The 21030-nt window shown below is 37.0% G+C and overlaps 1 protein-coding gene across 7 annotated transcripts in view; it reads left to right on the forward strand.

Annotated features, from left to right (window-relative positions):
* Swt1 (SWT1 RNA endoribonuclease homolog) overlaps positions 1 to 21030 on the forward strand; it is an 83466-nt gene that overhangs the window by 33570 nt on the left and 28866 nt on the right. For all 7 annotated transcript variants that reach the window (XM_038349038.1, XM_038349034.1, XM_038349035.1 and 4 more), the window contains 8 exons: positions 619 to 748; positions 1404 to 1505; positions 2093 to 2281; positions 4162 to 4255; positions 7354 to 7499; positions 9754 to 9917; positions 12301 to 12439; positions 18362 to 18510. In XM_038349038.1, coding sequence (XP_038204966.1) covers positions 619 to 748; positions 1404 to 1505; positions 2093 to 2281; positions 4162 to 4255; positions 7354 to 7499; positions 9754 to 9917; positions 12301 to 12439; positions 18362 to 18510 — 1113 coding nt within the window. The remainder of the gene's footprint in view (positions 1 to 618; positions 749 to 1403; positions 1506 to 2092; positions 2282 to 4161; positions 4256 to 7353; positions 7500 to 9753; positions 9918 to 12300; positions 12440 to 18361; positions 18511 to 21030) is intronic.

A 21030-nucleotide genomic window follows, 5' to 3' on the forward strand; every position in this document is an offset into this window, starting at 1 on the left:
CTTGGGGGGTAAAGATGCTTGTGTACATTCACTCCTGCGTTGCCCCAATGCAAATAAAAATTTAAAGTATAATACAATTAATAATAAAAGATTTAGCTTAGTTTCTGATAGAGAATAAACAATATTAGAAGTGTCAAGGACATTGGACGAGACATTTTTGGTTTTTAATAGAGGCAGGGATTGAATCCAGGGGCTCACACATGCTGCTGGGCAAGCTCTCAGCTGTCGCCTCAGTTCACACTCAGTTCACACACATTAAGATAGAGAAAGCTGACTCTTTAAAGTGAGATGAAATAGACATGACAGTGAACTTATTTTGTTGTCTATATACTAGGTTTTAGGCAAGGAACTTCACATGACTTAACCTTAGTTATATAAAAATCATAAAGAAAATAGACAAATTTAATATTCTTTATAGATGGGCAAGTTCTAAAGTAGTAAAACAGTTTGCTTGCCTAAGGCTACAGAAAGGAACTGATTTTAAAACCATGTGGTTATAAATCCGTATGCTTTACTATGTTGTCTCTATTTCTCTAAGGTGTTTGTGATGTATTGCTTTCTTATTAAATATCTTTAGTAAGTAACTCAGATATTGCACTGGGGTCTTTTACAATTTAGATGCAGATAGTAGAAGAGCTCCATGCTGCACGTGTGGGAAAAAGTGTGCATTTACCTGTGGTTCCACCTTCCGGAGAATTAATGAGTATGGAAATTGACTTGGTGGAAGATGATGTGCATTCTTCTGCTGGTATACTCTGTTAATTTTTATGATCTGTGCTTTTTTTCTAAGAATTGTTGCACTAACATTCAGGTTTTACAGTGTACAAATGAAAGTGTTACAATGTGTTCATTTAAAATAATAGTCATGAATTTCTTATCTTATTAGATCATTAGACATTTTCTCAAGAATAATTGGGTTATGCACTGTCTTTTATGTTTGCTCTTAATTACAACTTTTAGTTCTTTAAGTCATATAAAAGCACCGATCAGATAGGCAGTTTACAGTATTATTTTCATGATTTCCTTCTTAATATAGTAAAATTTTTAATGCTGGGAACACATAATAACAGTTATTCAAAATACTGGACATGGTGGTGCATGCCTGTTGTTCAAACACTTGGGAAGCTGAGGCAGGAGGGTTAGGAGTTCAAGACTATTGGGGCTATGTAGAGTTCTAGGACAGCCAGTTCTTTGTAGTCTTACATATTCCTGTCTCAAATAAGGTTATCTAAATTAGTATGCTGTATTGAATTCACTATAAAAATTATAATACTACCTCTTATTCTTAAGCTTACAAGACAGGTTTTTAAGTTCAATAAATTGTCTTTACTTTTATGATCCCCAAATTGGTCATAATGTATTTTCAAGTGTTGTGAAATCCTACCTCTGCTCTTCTTCTCCAGTAAATACTGCCACAGACAAAAAGCTTCTAATTGTTATTGACACAAATATTCTGATGAATCATCTTAAATTTGTTAAAATTTTGAAGACTACAGAGATACCAGGTATATATAAAAATTCACAGATTCTGATTTTCTTTTTTGAGTTGATATTCTATATTAACACCTTTTTTTTCTCACAGTTGTATTACATCATCTGAATTTTTTAAAAGATATTCTAATCTAGAAATTTAAAATATACTTTTGGATGCCACTTAGCACACTTAAATTTTGATAAAGATGTTTAGGTGTTGGCTTATTATTGAAAGGAAATATCCAGTCACAGAAAAAAAATGATTTAAATTAACAGTATATAAAATTTTGTTTATTGTGAAATTGTTTACATTGCAAACCTTGATTATAGAACTCGTGTTTGCTAAGTTCATTTTTTTTGTAATCTGGTAGTTTTTAATATTTAAATTCTCAACATGCAACAGTATATGTGTGGCAGTTAAAGAATAACTCGCAGACAGCTTGTAGGAGTCTCCGTTTATCTTGCCACCATGTGGGTCCTCAGACTTGGCAGCAAATGTACTTGCTCGTCAAGCCATCAAGATGGCCTGGAGGCTGTGTACTTTAAAACTTTGACTTCTACAGAAACTGATATAGAAGCTTAATGCATGTTGGATTCTAAGAAATCTTTCTGTTTTTAGGCTTTGACACACTTGTGTTAATAATTCCCTGGGTGGTTGTGCAAGAGCTAGATCGCATGAAGGCAGGAAAATTATTAAAACATGTCCAGCACAAAGCTGTACCTGCAATTCACTTCATCAACAATAGCCTCAGAAGTCAAGATAGAAAGCTGTGGGGTCAGTCATTACAACTGGCATCCCAAACACTTTGTAAGTATTGTTCCTGGGTGTCTTTATCCTTGATAAAGACTGTTTGGGTACTGGCTTATTACTGGAAGGAAGTGATATAAAAATTAGCAGTGTGTAGTCCTTTATAAAAATGTGAAATGGAAAGGGCACTGTGGCAGTTTGTGACTCATTGGGAGTCCCTGGTTTTGTTTTATTGTTTCCTATCCTTTCTTAGGCTGTGTTAGTATTTCACAGACCGTGATATATAGTTCCTTATGCATACTTCGCTATACTATGGAACTTTAGATTTTCCCCTCTTTTTTAAATAAGAGTTTTTATGCATACTTGACTATGCTATAGAATTTTCGATTTTCCCTTTTTCTTAAATAATTTATTTATGTGCATTGAAGTTCACCTGCATGTATGTCTGTGTGAGGGTGTCAGAAGCCCTGGGACTGGAGTTAACACACAGATGTGAGCTGCCATGTGAGTGCTGGGAAGTGAATCCAGGTCCTTTGGAAGAGCAGCCAGTGCTCCTAACTGCTGAGCCATCTCTCCAGCCTACCCCCTTCCCCCCTTTTTTTAAATAATGATTTACATTTTCCTTCTATTACTCCCTCTTCCTCCTTTCTTCTCTTGTTCCTCTCCTGTCTTCTCTCTTTAACCCTTTCCCTTCTTTTTCTTTCTTCCCTCCTCTATCTCCCTACCTTCCCCCTTCTCCCTTCTATTCCTCTTCTCCTCTACCTTTCTCTGCCCTCCCTCTTTTCTTTTTGGTTTTTCAAGACATGGTCTCAGCCCAGGCAGACCATGAGCTCACTATGTAGGTGCAGATGACTTTGAACTCCTTACCCTTATAATATAAAATAATACTGCCAGTGTATGCTGTTATGCCTGGCTCACCTTTTGCGTTTTTTGGCAAGGAGTCATGTGTCCTTTCCTATACTTCTCTAAATGCAGTGTTTTAGATGTTAAGGAAAAACAGATACAAGAAATTTAGTTATAGACTGTGATGTCTGGATTCAGAGTTCTGAAGATACTGTTTTGCTATCTTCATTTTATTGAATGAGTTTTCTGTCTTTCACATATGTTTTAAAAAATAAAAGCTTGGATAAGTTTTAGCTTTTCAGCAAAATTGAGCAGAAGTTATAGAAATTTCTCATATTCTTTCTATTCTCATGCATAATAATTCTCTTATAATCATTACTTCCCACCAGAGTAAGAAATATATTGCAACCAGGTGTGATGGCTCCTGCCTTTAATCTTAGCACTTGGGAGGCAGTTGTTAGGCACATCTCTATGAGTTCAAAACCAGTTTGCTCTACATAGTGAGTTCTAGGACAGCCAAGTCTACAGAGAGACCCTCTCTCTCAAAAGACCAAAAAAGAAAAAAAAGAAAAGAAAAAAAAGTATTACAATCAGTGAACCCACTTTGGCACATCATTGTATGGGTTTGGAGAATTATATAGTGACATGTATCCACTGTGCTGGTATCAGTAGCTTCATTGCCTTAAAACCTTCATAGTTTTAATGTGTAAATATTAAATATTTACACATTAAATATTAAATATTAAATATTGCCTAGATTACTCAGGTGATATCCAAATTTCTAATCTTTGTGTAGGTGAATTTTTCTGATGTGTGTATATACATAGTTGTGTATGTGCACCTGTACATGGGAAAATACAGTTGTTCTGAAGAAACAGACACTTATTACCTGAACTGTTATCCCAGTCCTCCCTGCCCCTTCCCCAGCTTTTTCCCCCATTGCCTGGGTCTTACTCTGTAGCCCAAACCAGCCTTGAATTTGTGACACTCTTCCTGCCTCAGCCTCTTGAATACTGGAGTAACAGGCATGAGTCAACATGCTCAAGCAATGTCTAGATTTCTGATATGCTTACTGACAGTTACCTTTCCATTTGCAGATGGACTGAGTGATGAGAACAATGATGATCGAGTATTAAAATGCTGTCTGCAGTACCAGGAATTATTTCCATATTCTCTTGTTATTCTGTGCACGTGAGTGTCATAGTCATTGTGTTTTTGTTTTGTTTTTTAAGATAATAGCTTATGGTAAAGAATTTTTTAGAAATTTTATTTACCAAATTAAGGATCAAACAATTAATTTTCTAAATCTGCCACTAATCATATACTCAGCTATTATTTTTTATGATACATGATCCCAGAGGAATGAGATACTAAATGAATGAACTTTTATTTCAATATAATTTATATAATTAATACTCAGAACACTTTGAGGGATGGGAAGTTGATATCAAAATCTTAAAGAATTTTCCAGTCATAGGAGGCAAAAAGTTGGTTATTTATTTATATAAAAGGAGAAGGTAGCTTATGTTACATTACCTCGTGGGTGCCTCTTCTGCAGTAAATTTGCCTGGGCTATAGTCCTAGGTCTGTCAGCTATCAGCTGTATGACTCTCCACAGTTTTTCTAACTTAGCTTCTTTGTGTCTAAAAAAGAGAAGGATGAATACCTGCTTCATAAGGTTTATTAGGTAATGTATGTAAAGGAATTAGAGTAGTGCCTAGCACATGGTCAAATCCCTTTTTTTTTTTTTTTTTTTTTTTTTTTTTTTTTTTTTAATTGAGACAAGGTAGCCATGTAGCTCATGTTGGCCTAGAGCTTATATAACCATGTAGCCTTGGTTGGCCTTTTGGCTTTTTCAGACAGGGTGTATAGCCCTGGCTGTCCTGGAATTCTTCTGTAGACCAGGCTGGCCTTAAATTCAGGGATTCATCTGCCTCTGCCTCCTGAGTGCTGGGTTTAAAAGCATGAGCTACCTCTGCCTGCCTAGCCTAGAATTTTTATGTAGAGCAGGTTGGCATCAAACTCATGAAGACCCACTTGCTTCTGTGCTCTGAGTAGTAGGAATAAAGGTATGTGCTGCTGCACTCAACAGGGCTTTTCTTTAAGTGTTGATACTGTGTGCTGTAGAAGTCTTCTTCCAACTTGTACCTATTGTGAGGGTGCATGTCTTTGGCTGCATAGATAATGATGGTGATGATGTTACACTTGTTATCAGTTGTTGAAGTAGTAATAGGAAAAAACACAACACAGTATACTATGCATTATTTTCTTTGAAACCTTGGAAAGCAAATTTCATTTAAAGAGATGAGAAAGCAGACTCCTCATGAGATGAGGGGATCTGGAATCAGAATCCACTGCTCCAGATTATTTTAAGTGTTTCCCTTATATTTAATATCTGAACTATCTGAACTAACAACCTCAATTAATATCTCAGGTCTATATGATTCTTCTAAGTTCCAGGCTAATATACTCACCTACTTATTTGATAGTTTTACTTGTATTTTGAAGACATTTGAAATCAATCATTATTAGAAAAATAAACTCTTGGTTTTTCCTTCTATTTATTTATTTTTCTCTCATGTATTACATCCCAACCTCATTTCCCCTTCCTCTTCCCCTTCCATTCCCCTCTCTCCCACCTGTGCTCCCCCAGATCCACTCCTCCTCCACTTCTCTTCAGAAAAGGACAGTTTTCCTAGGGGTACCAACCAAACATGGCATTAAATTGCTTTAAGACTAGGCATATCCCTCATATTAAGGCTAAATGAGGCAACCAAGGAGAAGGAAAAGGGTTCCAAAAGCAGGCAAAAGAGTCAGACAGCCCCTGCTCACTGTTAGGAGCCTCACAAGAATACCAAACTGCACAGCCATAACATGTATGCAGAAGACCTAGGTCAACCATATGGGCTCCCAGACAGCTAGTCCCTGTGAACCCTGGTTAGTTGATTGTGTGGACCATTTTCTTGTGGTGCCGTTGACCCTTCTGGCTCAATCCTTCTTTTCCCTCTTCCTCAGGATTCCCTGAACTCTGCCCAATTTAAACTATTTTTTAAGTGAGTGAAAAGTGCCATATTTGATCTGTTTCCAAGGTCCTATGCTGAGTCCTAGTGTAAAGAGCATACTTTCATATTTTGTTCTGCTGGATCTCTTTGTTATCTCCCTGCCACCACCCCACATTAAAGCATGCTACTTTCCCCTTTTCCACTCTTAACGCTATCATGCTTTCTGCTTCCTCACTCACTGCCCTTATTGTTCTAAAGGTTAAATGGTACTTCCTTATTTATATTATGAAGAATTCCAACAATATTCAAAGTGAAGAATAAACTCCTGGGACTGGAAATATAGTTGAATGGCAGAGCACTTACTAGCATCCATGAGGCCCTAGACTCAATTCCCAGTTCTAGAAGGCAGGGAGGAATGGAATCCTAATGTAACTACAACAATTATTAAGAGTCTGCTATTTTTTTCTGTTGTCTGTATCTTTATTCACTCCCTATCTAGCTTGATTATTTTTTAGTTATTTGTTTTTGAGAAAAAATGTACTTATGTTGGAATACACAGATATATTAATAACTGTCAGCATTATCAGATCGACACAGTAGCATGGTTCATATTTCTCTCAATATATAAAACATATTAAGCATCCCAGAAAGTACTGGTATGCCTTTCTTCCCCCTTTTTTCCTTGTTCCTTGTTTCTTAAGAAGATGCTTAGGAGCTGGAGAGATGCCTCAGCAGTTAAAAGCATGCACTCCTCTTGCAGAGGACCTAAATTTGATTTTCAACCGGACATCGGGCAGCTTACAACTACTTAGATCTTCTTCACTTCCAGGGAATCTGACGGCCTCTCCTGGCCTCTGTGGGCACCTGTGCATGTGACACATGTGTGTGTGAACACACAAGTACCAATATTGAGTGACAGTTGAAAAGCACCATATGAAATTTATGGGCTATTGCTAGTGCTTAAAGAGAAGTTTATAGAAACTTCAAATAATATAAGCCTTAATCTTTTTTAAAGCTTTATTTTTATAATTTTTAATTTTGTGTATGTATGTGTGGGCATGTGAGTATGAGTGCAGGAACCCTCAGATGCCAGGGGCATCTGGTGATTTGAACAAGCAGGAAGTACTCTTAACCACTAAACAACCCCTTTAGTCCCATATAAATGCTTTTATTGAGTTCATTTCTAAACTTCTAACCATTTTTAATGTTTATATTGATAACCTGTGTTTCTGAATTGACATATAGTTGATCTTCTAAAATATTTTTTTCCCGTAACCACACCTCCAGGGATGATAGAAATTTAAGAAGTAAAGGACTGATAAGTGGTGTGAAGTCACTCAGTAAAGAAGAATTGGATGCAGAGATAGTATCTTTAGCTTTGAACACAAGTGTGTGTCCTCAGCCTTGTATTTCTAAGCAACAGCTGAAAGCAGGTAATTTTACTACTAATGATTAGAAAGAAGTACATCTTGTGCACTAATACTTTTGGAAACATTTAAAACTAATAATACATTTTTTATCTAATACATTTTTAATATAATAGCAAGTTTAGAATACTTACTCATGTATTAAATGAAAATTATAAAAATGCAAAAGCAAGCATTACTATTTTTGCTGTTTATCTCCATATACTTTTACCAATTAATTTTATTTTTATTCATTTTCTCACATTTACTTATTTATAATCATTGTGGGCAGAACTTATACCTTGCAAAATGTATCTTTTAGATTATTAATGGTTGTAGGAAGTATTCTTTTGAAGTGAAACTTTAATTTTTTATAAAATTAATTTCATATTCCTAATCCTTTATTAATACAGAAAAATCAGATATACAATTCTAGTAAAATAATTTTTTCTTAAAATTTAAACTAATAATTAAGAAATATAAGGGCAATACTGACTTTTTATTAGAATTATCTATTCTATGATTTGATATTTGATGAACTACTACATTGCTAGAGAAGTCTTACCTCACCAAGGCTGGGCAACTGCAAACTAAGCAGACCAAGCCTCTGTCTCCTCTCATTTTATATTCCCTCTAGTGCTGGGATTAAGGGTGTGCGATTCCCTAGTTCTGGGATTCATGGTGAGGGACCGTCACCTGGATTTGTTTCTGCATTTATCTTGTGTAGCCCAAGGTGGCCTTGAACTCACAGAGATCCATCTAGTCTTCAGACAAGATTTATTTATCAAAATAATTAATGTGCCACTACAACTTTTCTTTTCCTGGGGAACGTTCCTTCAGTACTTAGGGGTGCTTCCTGCTCTTTCACAGGACCAGTGTTCATTTGCCAACATTCACAAACAGCTCGAGTTCCAGGAATCTCACCATTTTTTCTGGCCTCTTCTCTGTGGAGAAAGCAATTGTTGACTTTTTACATTAGATATACTTGTATATCTAAGTAATTGTATAAATATTAATGCACTCATATATACTGCTTTGTTCCCTTTTTGAGAATAGTGTATCTTTGTCATGATACTCAGAATATTTGGGAGGAATTACAGGATATTATAGTTTATAGTTTTTCAGGAGTAAACTTCAGTTTGCCCATTCTATTACTGTCACTCCAAACCCTTAGCTGGTGTCTGTGGAGATGAGTCACTCAGTATTTGAATTTACTGTAAAGAAATTGTAGTGATTTTTCAAGTATAAAAGTATAATGTTAATGAAATGGTAACAGCTGAACTTATAAAAGCTTATTTTGAAGGAGGTTGGCATGGATGTAGATAAGTCAGAAACTTTGGTCATTTTAAAACACTTTATTGATATGGATTGAAATATGCACCATTTTGAGGAAGAAAACCAATTTTGATGCAATTGCCAGGTAGTTAAAAAAAAAAAAAAACAGAAAATAAGGCATTCTTATAATTTTTCTGTTTGAAAAAAATAAAATTCATCTCAGCCCTGAGAGGAAATATATACAAAGTCTTTCCCCTAGCTAAGGAACTATTTGCAATTGATACCTGCTGGAATGAGAAAATCAGTTTTCTCCAATGGAATCTGGCTGGGTATATCAACCACGCTCCAGGATAGGCCCAATGCCCTGGAGTAGCTGACTAACAGTGTGTGTGTGTGGGGGGGGGGTGGGAATTCTTGTTTCATTGTTTCATTTTGTTATTTTTTTTTTATCTTACTGGTTTTTTGTTCATTTAGATTTTTTAAATAATAAAAACAATGCCTTAATGTTAAGAGATGGTCAATAATTAAAAATATGTAAAATGAGGCCAGTGACATGGCTTAATGGGTAAAAGCACTTGCTGCACACACACACACACACACACACACACACACACACACAAATAATAAAATTTATTTTAGTTAAAATAACATGTTTTTTTTTCATATTTTCATTTGAGTAAAAAAAAAACATTTTAGGGTTTTGGGTGGGTTGTTTTTGCTTTTTGTCAAAAAACCCTAAGTGGGGACTGGGGATGTAGCTCAGGTAGTCAAGTACCCTCCTAGAACGAGCATAGCCCTGTCTTTATGTTTGATCCTAGTACTATATAAACTTAGCATGGTGATGCAGGCTTGTAATTCCAGCACTGGGAAATAGAGACAAGAGGGTCAGAAGGTCATGGTCATCCTCAGTTACACAGTAACTTAGAGACCTACTTGTACTGCTTGAAACCCTGTCTCAAAACAAGAGATAACCTCTTTTAGTGAAACCTGAAACTTTGTCTTAAAGAAACAGCACCTGTACAGGAGACATCTAAGGAAGAATCTACAAATTCTGGACTGTCCATTCTGCTTGAGCACATTATATGTGATTTTGAAAAATCTCTTGGAACAGCTTTATCTTCAATATTAGAAACAGAAATGAAAATTGCTTTTGGAAATCTTTGGATGGAGGTACAGAGTTATATTGATATTTCTCTTTATTATTGATGATTTGTTATCTTAGAAGATATTTGTGCAAATTAAAAAGCTTTACAGTAATCCATATCACATTTTTTCTAAGTTTTATAATAATTAAAAAATTCAAATTGATTTTATATATTTATTTGTTTTTGTGTGTGCACAAGTGTGTACATGTATGCAGGTATGTACTTGCCTTGGTGCTCCTGTAGAAGTTAGAGAACAACTTGGCAGGAATTGATTCTCTCCTTCTGTCATGATTAAACCCAGGTTGTCAGACTTGGTGACAAGTGTCTTAATATGCTGAACCATTGCTGGCCTTGTAATAACTTTTTGATGATTATATAATGAACATTTCTTATAGGCTAGGACTGTATAGTATTTATTTCACTTTGAACAGAGCAAAAGTAGATATATTAAGGAAAAATAAGAAAGAAAAGGTACTCCAAGGGAAGATTCTGTATTTGTTTTAAATTAACTAATAGTTGTTGTGTATCTACTGTGAATATTTGATACATTGACCTCCTAGAGCTTAAATTGAATCCTTAAAGTTCTTGCATAAGGACTAGGATATAGCTCAGTTAGTAGAATGTTTGCCTAGCAATCTAAGGCTGCATGTTTTATTCCCAGTGACACATAAATGGTGTATGGTGTACATGCCTATAATCCTAGCACCTGAAGGTAGATATAAAAGGATCAAGATTATCTTTGGCTATGTAGTGAGTTTGGGGTACAAGAGACCAAGCAAAATAGACAATATATAAATACTTTGCTCATTCAATTTGATTTGTTCAAAATGTCTGAATATTTGACTTTGTGTGTGTGTGTGTGTGTGTGTGTGTGTGTGTGTTTCAAGATGGTTTCTCTGTGTAGCCTGGGCTGTCTAGTAACTTTCTATGTAGACCAGGTGGGCCTTGAACTCACAGCAGTCTGCCTGCTTTTGCCTCCCCATTGCTGGGATTAAAGGTATACTCCACCGTATCTGACTCAATATTTGACTTTTATGCCATGTAAATATGAGAGTAAAAATTGATCATAATAGGATATTTTGGGGGCTGGAGAGATGACTTAGCGTTTAGAGCATTGGCTGTTCTTCCAGAAGACCCATGTTCAGTTTCCAACACCCACGTGATAGCTCACAACTGTAACTACAGGGATCCGACACCTTCACACCAATGCACATAAAAATAAAGTTGTTTTTAAAAATTAAGGAATTTTGAATTTCTTTAGCTTAATGTCTTTTTTTCTACAGTTAAACATCAAATTTAGCAAGCATACTTATAAAACTTAGTTTATTACTTTGGTTTAGTTTTTGGTTCTTTCAGACAAGGTTTCTCTGTGTAACAGTCCTGGCTGTCCTGGAACTCACTTTGTAGTCCAGGCTGGCCGTGAGCTTACAATTACCTGTCTCTGCCTCAAAAGTGCTGAAAATAAAGGATTGCACCACCACTGCCCAGCTGTAAAAATTAGTTTAATACTTGTTTCAAATTCACATTTTTGCTAAGAGAAATGTTATAACTCATTAGTTGTAGCTGATGCCTTTGTTCCAGCTATTCAACAAGATTCTAAAACTTGCTGGTGTGATATATTTGCTGTGATCCAAAAATAATGAAGAAGAATAAAAGATCTAGGAGGATTGTTATAAATTGGATATTTCATAGAAGTATGAATGATTCAGAAAAAGACATTGATAGCTTCCTAAACTGAGACCAATTATCTATAAATATGTTTTTGTAAGAATGTAGCGAGTGACAGTTGCATTTGATTATTTTTCATATAGATTTTTCCCTCTCCTAGTATGAAATATTTAGATTGTTTTGCTTATGGAAATGACCGTATAGAAGAGAAGATTGAGGCGCTGGAGTGGTGGCTCAATTGTTAAGAGTACTTGCTGTTCTTGCAAAGGACCCAGCCAGGTTCAGGTCCCAGCATCCTCATGGCTAGCCATAACCATTTGTAGCTCCAATTCCAGGGGATCTGAAGCTCTCTTCTGGCCGCTGTGGGGATCAGACACACATGTGGTACATAGACATATATGCAGGAAACACTTGTACACATAAAATACAGCAAAAGCATTAACTTAAAAAAAGAAAAAAATAAATTAAGGTATCATTCTAGTTAAAACTATACTACTTCTCTAACTAGAATTTGCTTTCTTTATTTACTTAAAAGTTATGGAACTAAATGTTAATAATATGAATTTTATAACAATCAATCTGTAATAGACCTACCTGTTTAAAATTGTGATTAGCACCTCTTAATATAAAAATAGTGTGAATAGCTGTATTTTCATTAGGGATATGTATAAGTTCCTACATAGGTATGTTTAAATAACATGTAAATAAACAGTAGATAATAATTTTGTAATACTTTCTAGGTGCTGTACTTGAAACCACCATGGACTCTAATAAATCTATTGCAGTGCTTTAAAAAACATTGGCTGGCTGTATTTGGATTAGTTATGGAAAATAATTTACTTTTAACTATTGAGAGCCTATATGAAAATCTTTTGAAAGGTATGAATCTTTTTATTTTTTTTTCTTTCACAATAGTCTGTAAAACTTTAAATCAGTTTAGTATGTTGGTATTTTTAAAAATGCTGGCTGAGTCCCGAGCAGATGGCGGCGGGAAATGCTGGTAGGTCCTGGACAGCAGTAGGCAGGCCCACAGGGCAGCCAGTCCCCAGTGGGCTGGCGGGTGCGGGACCTGGAGCGGCTTGCAGCGGTCCAGGGAGAGCCACCCTAGCGGCGGCAGGGCGGCCTGGTCCTGCCATGTGGGCGGGTAGAAGGCACATAAACACATCGTGCAGAATAGAATTGGATATTTATTACTTAGAGGAGAGATAAAGAAAGAAAAGAAGAGGAGAAAGAGACAAAGAAGAGGGGAACGGAGAGAGGGAAGCATGTGCGCCAGGAGGGACAGAGAGAATCTAAGATGCCGGGGAAGATCAGGGGTCACTGGGAGTGGGCGTGGCTTGCCTCTTAAAGAGACAAAAACCATAACAGGTATATGCTTGTAATCTTAGCATGTGGGAGGTGGAGGCAGGAAAATTAGAGGTTCAAGATAAAGTGTTACTAGTGAGTGCAAGAGCAGCCTACATGGGACCCTTTTTAAAAGCAGACGGGGCAAAAAAAAAAAAAAAGGAAAAAAAAGGATGAACCAAAATGGGCTGAAGAGATGACTCAGTAGGTGTGGTAGTTTGGAAGAAAGTGACCCCCAAAAGGAGCTCCAGCCAGCCACACTCAGTATCTCAGACCACTTCCTGTTGCCTGGGCAAGATACAGAACTCTCAACTACCTCTCTAACTCCGTGTTTGCCTGCAAGCCACCATGTCGCATCATGATGGTAATAGACTAAACCTCTGAAACTATAAGCTGCCACCTCATTTAAATGGTTTCCTTTATAAGAGTTGCTATGGTCATGGTGTCTCTTCACAGCAATAGAAACCCTAGTAAGACAGTAGGTAAAGTACTTGCTGCATAAACATAATGACCTCTGTTTAGAGCCCTAGAGCCCAGGAAAAACTGGGTGTAGCAGTGTGCTCTAATCCCAGTGCTTGGGAGATGGAGACAGGTGGATTTGAAGGACTTGCTGGCTAGCTAGTTCAGGTAGAGGTCCAGGACTGATGATAACTAAAAAAATAAGGTGGGGAAACAACCAAGGAATACTTGAAGATGTGAACTTCTAGTCTTTATTCATGCATTCATAGGCCCCTCAACAACATACATATGCGTACATGTATGCAGTTTTTGCTCCCTCCCTCCCTCCCTCCCTCCCTCCCTCCCTCCCTCCCTCCCTCCTTCCCTCCCTCCCTCCCTCCCTCCATAAATTAGGTTTAAAGTATGGGACTGTAGCTGGGCAGTGGTGGTGCACACCTTGAATCCCAACACTTGGGAGGCAGAGGCAGGTAGATCTCTGTGAGTTTGAGGCCAACCTGATGTACAAGAGCTAGTTCCAGGACAGGCTCTAAAGCTACAGAAAAACCCTGTCTCAAAAAACAAAAATAAAAGAAAACAAAAAGTATGGGAGTGTAGCTTAGTGAAAGAATACTTGTCTAGAGTGTATAACGACCTGGGTTCAATCCCCAGCCCTGGTTAAAAAATGAGTTTAAAGGCACAAAAGCCAGGTAATAAAAAATAAGGAAGATTTACCAAAACCTACACAAATAATTATTGTAGCATTTGAACACACATTTTAATAGGAAGTTCTTTAGAATTAAGACCAAAAAAATAGAGGCATATTCTAGGTTAGGTGTACATCACATTCATCATGTTCTCTGCCTTGTTACTGAAGTATAAAAGTGTAAAACTTGCAGGCCAGAGAGATGGCTCAGCAGGTAAAGATGCTTACCGCTCTTGCGCCCAGATCATGACCCCCAGAGAGGCCCAGACTGTAATAAGCAAGGTTTATTTAGTGTAATACGAACCAATTTGGAACCTATCTCTAACCCCCACTGCAGTGAGGTAGAGAGGAGTTGTATCAACTCTGTGGGGTAGGCTTTTAAAGGTGTAACTACAAAGAGGCTTTTTGAAGCTGTTTTGGCACAGTGCAAGGTCTTTTGCTCTGTCCTATCCTTCTGTGTCAGCTGATTCTTTGTTCTTAGAGCAAGGCCACCCTGTTCCTGAGTCAGGCCATCTTTATCAGCCTGAACTAGGTGGCTGGGTGGGCTGAGCTGAGTGTCCTTGTGTTTGGAATCTCCCGGATGGAGGGAGGAAGGAAAGTACTATCTTTCTGGGTATGTGAGGCTAGTCTGTGTTTTTAATTTTAAAACATTCTGTTAGGAAATTACTTTTTGTCCCTTTGAGAATAAGGGGTGATGGTCCCACATTGCCACGCCTTGAAGTCTTTGTTTGATCACCATTCTCCACATGGTGAAATGAGAAAACTCACTCCTCAGAGCTGTCCTCTGACTTCCATGTGTGTCGTGGTCATGATACACATGTGCTCACTCACAAAAAATACATGTAATAAATAATTTTTAAAAATGAAATGTCAACTTGCAACAGTCTAGAATCACCTGAGAGGAGAGCTTCTGATATAGATCAGATTATCATGTGGTCAAATCTTTGGGGAATTAACTTAATTGTTAATTGACCTAGCCCACTGTGGGTAGCATCATTCCCCAGACTGTTACTTGAACTGTGTAAAAGCAGAGAATGCTAGTTGAATATAGTGCAACAAGCAAACAAGGAAGGGTACATTTGTTTCTCTTTGCTCCTATGATTGTGATTCTTTAAATTCTTGCCATGCCATCCTTGCAGTAATGGACTGTAACCTGGAATAGTAAACTCAGTAAACCTATCGTGTTCCTTTGGTCAGTGCAATTTTTCAAAACAACAGAAAGGAAATTAGGACACAGTTCCTTACACATTATCTGTGGTAAGTACTGAATAAATGTTGGTTGTTAGAAGTTGCCAGTTATTTGTTTCAGTTTTTTGTTTTATCAGACAGGGTCAAGTTGTCCTGTAACTTGTTAAATAGCCTAGGCTGGCCTTGAATGCCTGTTTTCTTAGTTAGAGGGGGTTATTATTGCTATGACGAAACACCTTGACCAAAAGCAAAATAGAGAGGAAAAGATTTATTTGGCTTATACTTCCACATCATAGTTCATTATTGAAGGAAGTAAGAATAGGAACTTAAACAGGGCCAGAATCTGGAGACAGGAGCTGATGTAGAGGCCATGGATGGGTGTTGCTTATTACTGGCTTTATCCTGCTTTTGTAAAAGGACCTAGACCCACCAGCCTAGGGGTGACCCCCTCCCACAATGGATTGGGCCCTCCCACATTGATCACGAATTAAGAAAATGCCCCAGGCTTTCCTACAACCTGGTCTTTTGGGGACATTTTCTTAATTGAGGCTCCTTCCTCTGATGACTCTAGCTTGTGACAAGTAGACACAAAACTATCCAGTACAACCATCAATCCTTTTGCCCCTCTCTCCCAAGGGCTTGGATTACATGAGTGGGCCACCATGCCTGGTTAGAAGCTAACATTTTTTTTTAATTTGTTTGTTTTGTTTTTCTGAACTGGGGCTTCTCTATATAACTCTTTGACTGTTCTGGAACTCTCTCTATTGACCTTGCTGGCCTTGAATGCAGAGATCCACTTGCCTCTGTGGCGCGAGTGCTGGGATTAAAGGCGTGTACCACCGTCTAATTTTTTAAAAATTTATTTTCTAAGAGAACTTTTGTTTAATTGTGTAAACTTCATTTATTTTAACTTAATGTGCATTGGTGTGAAGTTGTCAGATCCCTTGGCAATGGAATTATAGACAGTTATGAGCTGCCATGTGGGTGCTCAGAATTGAACCCAGGGTCCTCTGGAAGAACAGCCAAGAGCCATTTCTCCAGCCCCAAGAGAACTTTTTAAAAAGACACTTTTAGGGCATTTCTTTAATGGTAGAGGTTATTTTACAAGATGCTTAGGACAACCAACCAATTGGACATGAAAGCATATCTTTACCAGACATTTAATACCATTTTTTGTATTTTATTTTTAAATTATTTCATATGTATGCATATTTTGTCTTTGTATGTCTATACCACATGTGTGCTTGGTGAGAAAAGAGGCCAGCAGAGGGTCTCCTGTAGTTGGAGTGACAGTTCAGTTTTTCTTAGATTTAGGCAGTTCATCAACTCTACAATCTGCACCACATGTAGCATCTTTTATTTCTTTCCCAGAGAAATTTGAACTAGTCATTGACTACAAAAAGAACTAAAAGTGTTCTTTTTGGTTTTTTGAGACAGGGTTTCCCTGTAGTTTCTAGAGCCTGTCCTGGAACTAGCTCTTGTAGACCAGGCTGGCCTTGAACTCAGAGATCCGCCTGCCTCTGCCTCCCGAGTGCTGGGATTAAAGGCGTGCGCCACTGCCGCCCAGCTATTTTTATCTTATATGGATGTTTTACCTGCATGTTTCTGTGTACTACATGCATGGAGACCAGAAGAGGCCAGCAAATCCCCTGGAACTGGAGTTAGGATTGTTGACAACCATATAAGTGCTAGGAATTATATCCCAGTCCTCTGCAAGTACATGTGGTCTTAACAGCTCAACCATCTCTCCAGCCTTTGAAATATATTTTTAAAATTTCATTTGTTCCTTCAGAATCTCATAAGCAAGTTCTTGTGTAAGTGATACATAGGGATGCCTTATTCATTTTTAGCTCATTTTGTCAATAGAAAGCCATGCTCAGTTTTAATATAATAGTTTCTGTAGGTGAGGGTATAGATCAATCAGTAAAGTGCTACCACATACTCAAAAGGATCTAAGTCCCAGCCCCAGAACCCATGTAAAAAAGCCAGGTACAGAAGTGTGTATTTGTATACAAGGATAGGGAGGCGATGATATGTAGGGATAGGAGGTGTATACAGGTGGATCTCTGGGGCTTGTGCAGGCCAGTGAGGGATCTTATTTAAAAGTACCTGTGAGAGGAATGCCTGAGGTTGTACTCTACTTCCTTGTGCATGAATATGTACACACGGTCACACGCGTGTGTGTGCACAAAGCCTCTGAAACCATGAACATTAAAATAGAAGCAAAGCAAATATTGCAGCGTGATGATTTCTGCCTTTGGAAGCAACTACTTATCATTATATTTTAATGACAGAAAGATTTGTCTTTTCTCTCATTTATTTCATTTTCAAAATGTTTTTTGTTTGTTTGTTTGTTTGAGACAGACCCTCACTATAGCGATTTCCCTGCTTCTTGGTCTTGTGCACTGGAATTACAGGCATATACCACTATACCTGTCTTCTTCCTAACTTTTAAAACTTTGAAATGATTGTCACCAATAACTTGGGAATTAGTGGAAATATTTTTAGCCTCTTGAGAGAAAGTTATGGTAGATTATCTTAATTTAACTTAAAGGAGGAAAATTATAGCTTTTTTCTTATTGTTGTCCAAATTCTTTATTAGCTGAACTTTTGTTGTATGCAGAGAGATAACACATTATTGTCAATAAATCTTGTTTACTTTTCACGTAAGAATTTCAGGTAAGTTATTACATGATAGCTGTGCAGTCATGATAGTCATGATAGTCACATCTGACTTATATGCTTGTCGCTTATACGACTCTTCCTTTATGATAGTCACCTGGATGTGAGACAGCTTCAACTTTGAACACACCATGCTTGGACTTTTTGTCTAGTGATTAATTCCTTTTACTGAAGAATGGAATCTCTCACTTTCCTATCCTTTGAAGTTGGCTGTATTCAAGGAACTCCTAGAATCCAAAAACAGAATATCAGATTCAACATGAACACTTTGTCTATAAATAAATGTGTTCAGTTGTTGCTTTCTGTACCAGAGAGACATACTAGTTGTGACATGTATGTGTAAATGTCTGCTCTCTTTAAATTGCAAAATTAATACTTAGTGTTGCAAGATTGTCATGTTGTATGCTTATTCTCTCAATTTTTTTTCTTAATTTTTTTCTTACCAGCTAATAATGCAGTGGATTATAAAACAGTAAAATTCCTGCTTCAGGATTCTAAAAGTTTGTTACATGCCTTCAGTACAAGGTCAAATTATGATGGCATTCTTCCACAGACCTTTGCGCAAGTAAACAAACTACTTCAAGTACTTGCAGAGGTAAGATACCTATGGAGTACTATTTAGAGTAGTTAATCATATATTTCAAATGTAGATTTAGTGGCCAACAATAAAAGGATATATTACCGTGACTTATTCTAGCATTTTAAAGGCATTGAGTAAATACTAAGTACATTGAAGTATAGACAAGTGTTATTACAGATTATGAAACATCCATTTTCTATGGAAGGTATATCAGAATAGTTGAATTGTTTGTTTTTCAAGATAGAATTTGTCTACATAGTTCACTGAGCTTCAAATGCATGATTTTTTTTTAGTACTCTGTAGTATTGACATTATGGGTATATACCACTATAAACTTGGGATTTTATTTTCTTGTTGTTGAATTTTATATTATTTCATTTATGGACAAGAGAAAGCTGTGCACACACAAAAAAGAGGGGCTAGAGAGATGGCTTAGCACTTAAGAGTCCTTAATGCTCTTGGAGAATATTCAGGTTCAGTTCTCTGCATTTACATGGTGGTTTACAACTATCCTTAACTCTACTTTCAAAGGTTCTGATACCATCTCTGACCTCTTCTGGCACCATGCATGCACACAGTACACATACATGAATGCAGACAAAACACTCATACACATGAAATAATTTAAAATATAACAAAATAAATTTTGAGATTTTTTTTGAGACGGGGTCTCATGTAGGCCAGGCTAGCCTCAGATTTGCAGTGTAGCCAAAGATAACCCTAATTTTTTGGTACTCTTGCGTTTATCTCCTGAGTCCTGGGATTATAGATGTGTACTGTAATGCTCTGTTTATGTAGTGCTTGGGGATCTCATCCACAGTGTCATGCATATTAGGCAAAGCACTCCATCGACTGAGATACAGCCTGAACCCTAGAATGTATTTTGTGGGACATTGTTTGGATAATTCATTAGATTTGATATATGTCTTAAAATATCTATCTATGTTTCTAACCTGAACAATAAATATATTATTTCCACAATAAGGGTTCTTAATATAATAACTTGAGAAGTACACCTAATTTTAGTTATCAAGTATTGAAAACCAAGAAAAGAATTACTCTTCTTCTATTTGCTTCTGTAAAGCTTCTGAGAAACTAGGATGAAATAGTTAACTAGTACCATTTTCAGCTATGTGTGTAAAAGGGGTGGAAGTAGGAAAAGACATCCTTGTTTTGTTAGCTTCCCAGACACCCCAAAATTTTGAGCAACCACTATGCTAGAATAATTCAAATCAATTTTGTTGATTAGTTTTAGGTTTTACATGCTCAGGACTCTGACCTGTGGATTTTTTTTTGTTGTTTCAGGTTTTTTTTTTTTTGCCTCTAGTTCTTTAAATTCTTTGGAATCTTTACCCCTTTTTTGTATTATGAGTACAATAGTAATTCTTGACTTAGAATTGCCATAAGAATGAACTGTTACTGAAGAATTAGTGCCTGGCAGATAGTAAGTGCTATATAAATATTTTTTAAAAAAATTTACTTGCATGATTGTGTATACTCAGATTTAAGAGCTAGAGCAAAGGAGAAATAGGCAAATACTCAGTTTTAAACATTTGTGGATATTAAAGCGGTTATCTGGGTGGAGGTGTAGCTCTGAGTTCTAGCCCAGTATTGCCACAAAAATTAATTTCAGGAAAAAATACATAGGACCATTATTTATATATAGTAAATTCATAATTTAATACAAACAGGGAAAATGAGAAGATCATCTCTTTGCTTTCTGCCCCACAAAGTAGAGCATGGTAATACCTCTGCATTTGGTGTAGGGTCATAACTTTCTAGATTGCTGAGAGTCAAATCTTTTGCTTCTTACCATTTGAGTTATCTTGCATGATGTTTTTAATCTTTGTATTTCTCAGTTTCCTTCACTTAAAAGTCTGAATTGTTTCTGCTTCATTGGGTTTCATTTCTGTGTCATAGTACTTTGTAGTCACAAGGACTGAGTAAGCTAATGTAAAAAAGAAATATACAAAAAAAAGCACAACAGTTTAAAGCATAGAAATAGTATGACATTAAGCTAACTTTGGAAATCATTCTTTTATTAACGTGGAGACTTAACCCTAGGGAAATGTGTTTTTTGTTTTATGTTGGCCAGCTACTCCTGGGCATGGGGTCAGCCTTAAAGTGTAGCTAATAAACACAGTGAGACTCCATTGGAGAAAACTGATTTTGCCTTTGCAAGCAGGTATCAATTGCAAATAACTTTTTGGTCAGGCACGAGAGCCTATGTCCATTTGACCCTCTCAGTGCTGGGACCCCATGTGGTTTGAACCCGTGCAGGCCCTTTGTGTGTTACTACAGTCTCTGAATTCATACGTGCTTGAATACTGTTGTGTCTGGAAGACATTGTTTCCTTGGAGTCCTCCGTCACCTCTGGCTCCTACAGTCTTTCCATCTCTTCTTCCACATAGACCCCTGAGCCTTGATGACATCCCATTTAGGACTGAGTGCTCCAAAGTCTCTCAATCTCTGCACATTGTCCAGTTGTGGGTCTTTTTGTTAGTTCCCATCTACTTCAAGAAAAAGCTTCTCTGA

Source organism: Arvicola amphibius, chromosome 12 (assembly GCF_903992535.2).
Source record: "Arvicola amphibius chromosome 12, mArvAmp1.2, whole genome shotgun sequence".
NCBI lineage: Eukaryota > Metazoa > Chordata > Mammalia > Rodentia > Cricetidae > Arvicola > Arvicola amphibius.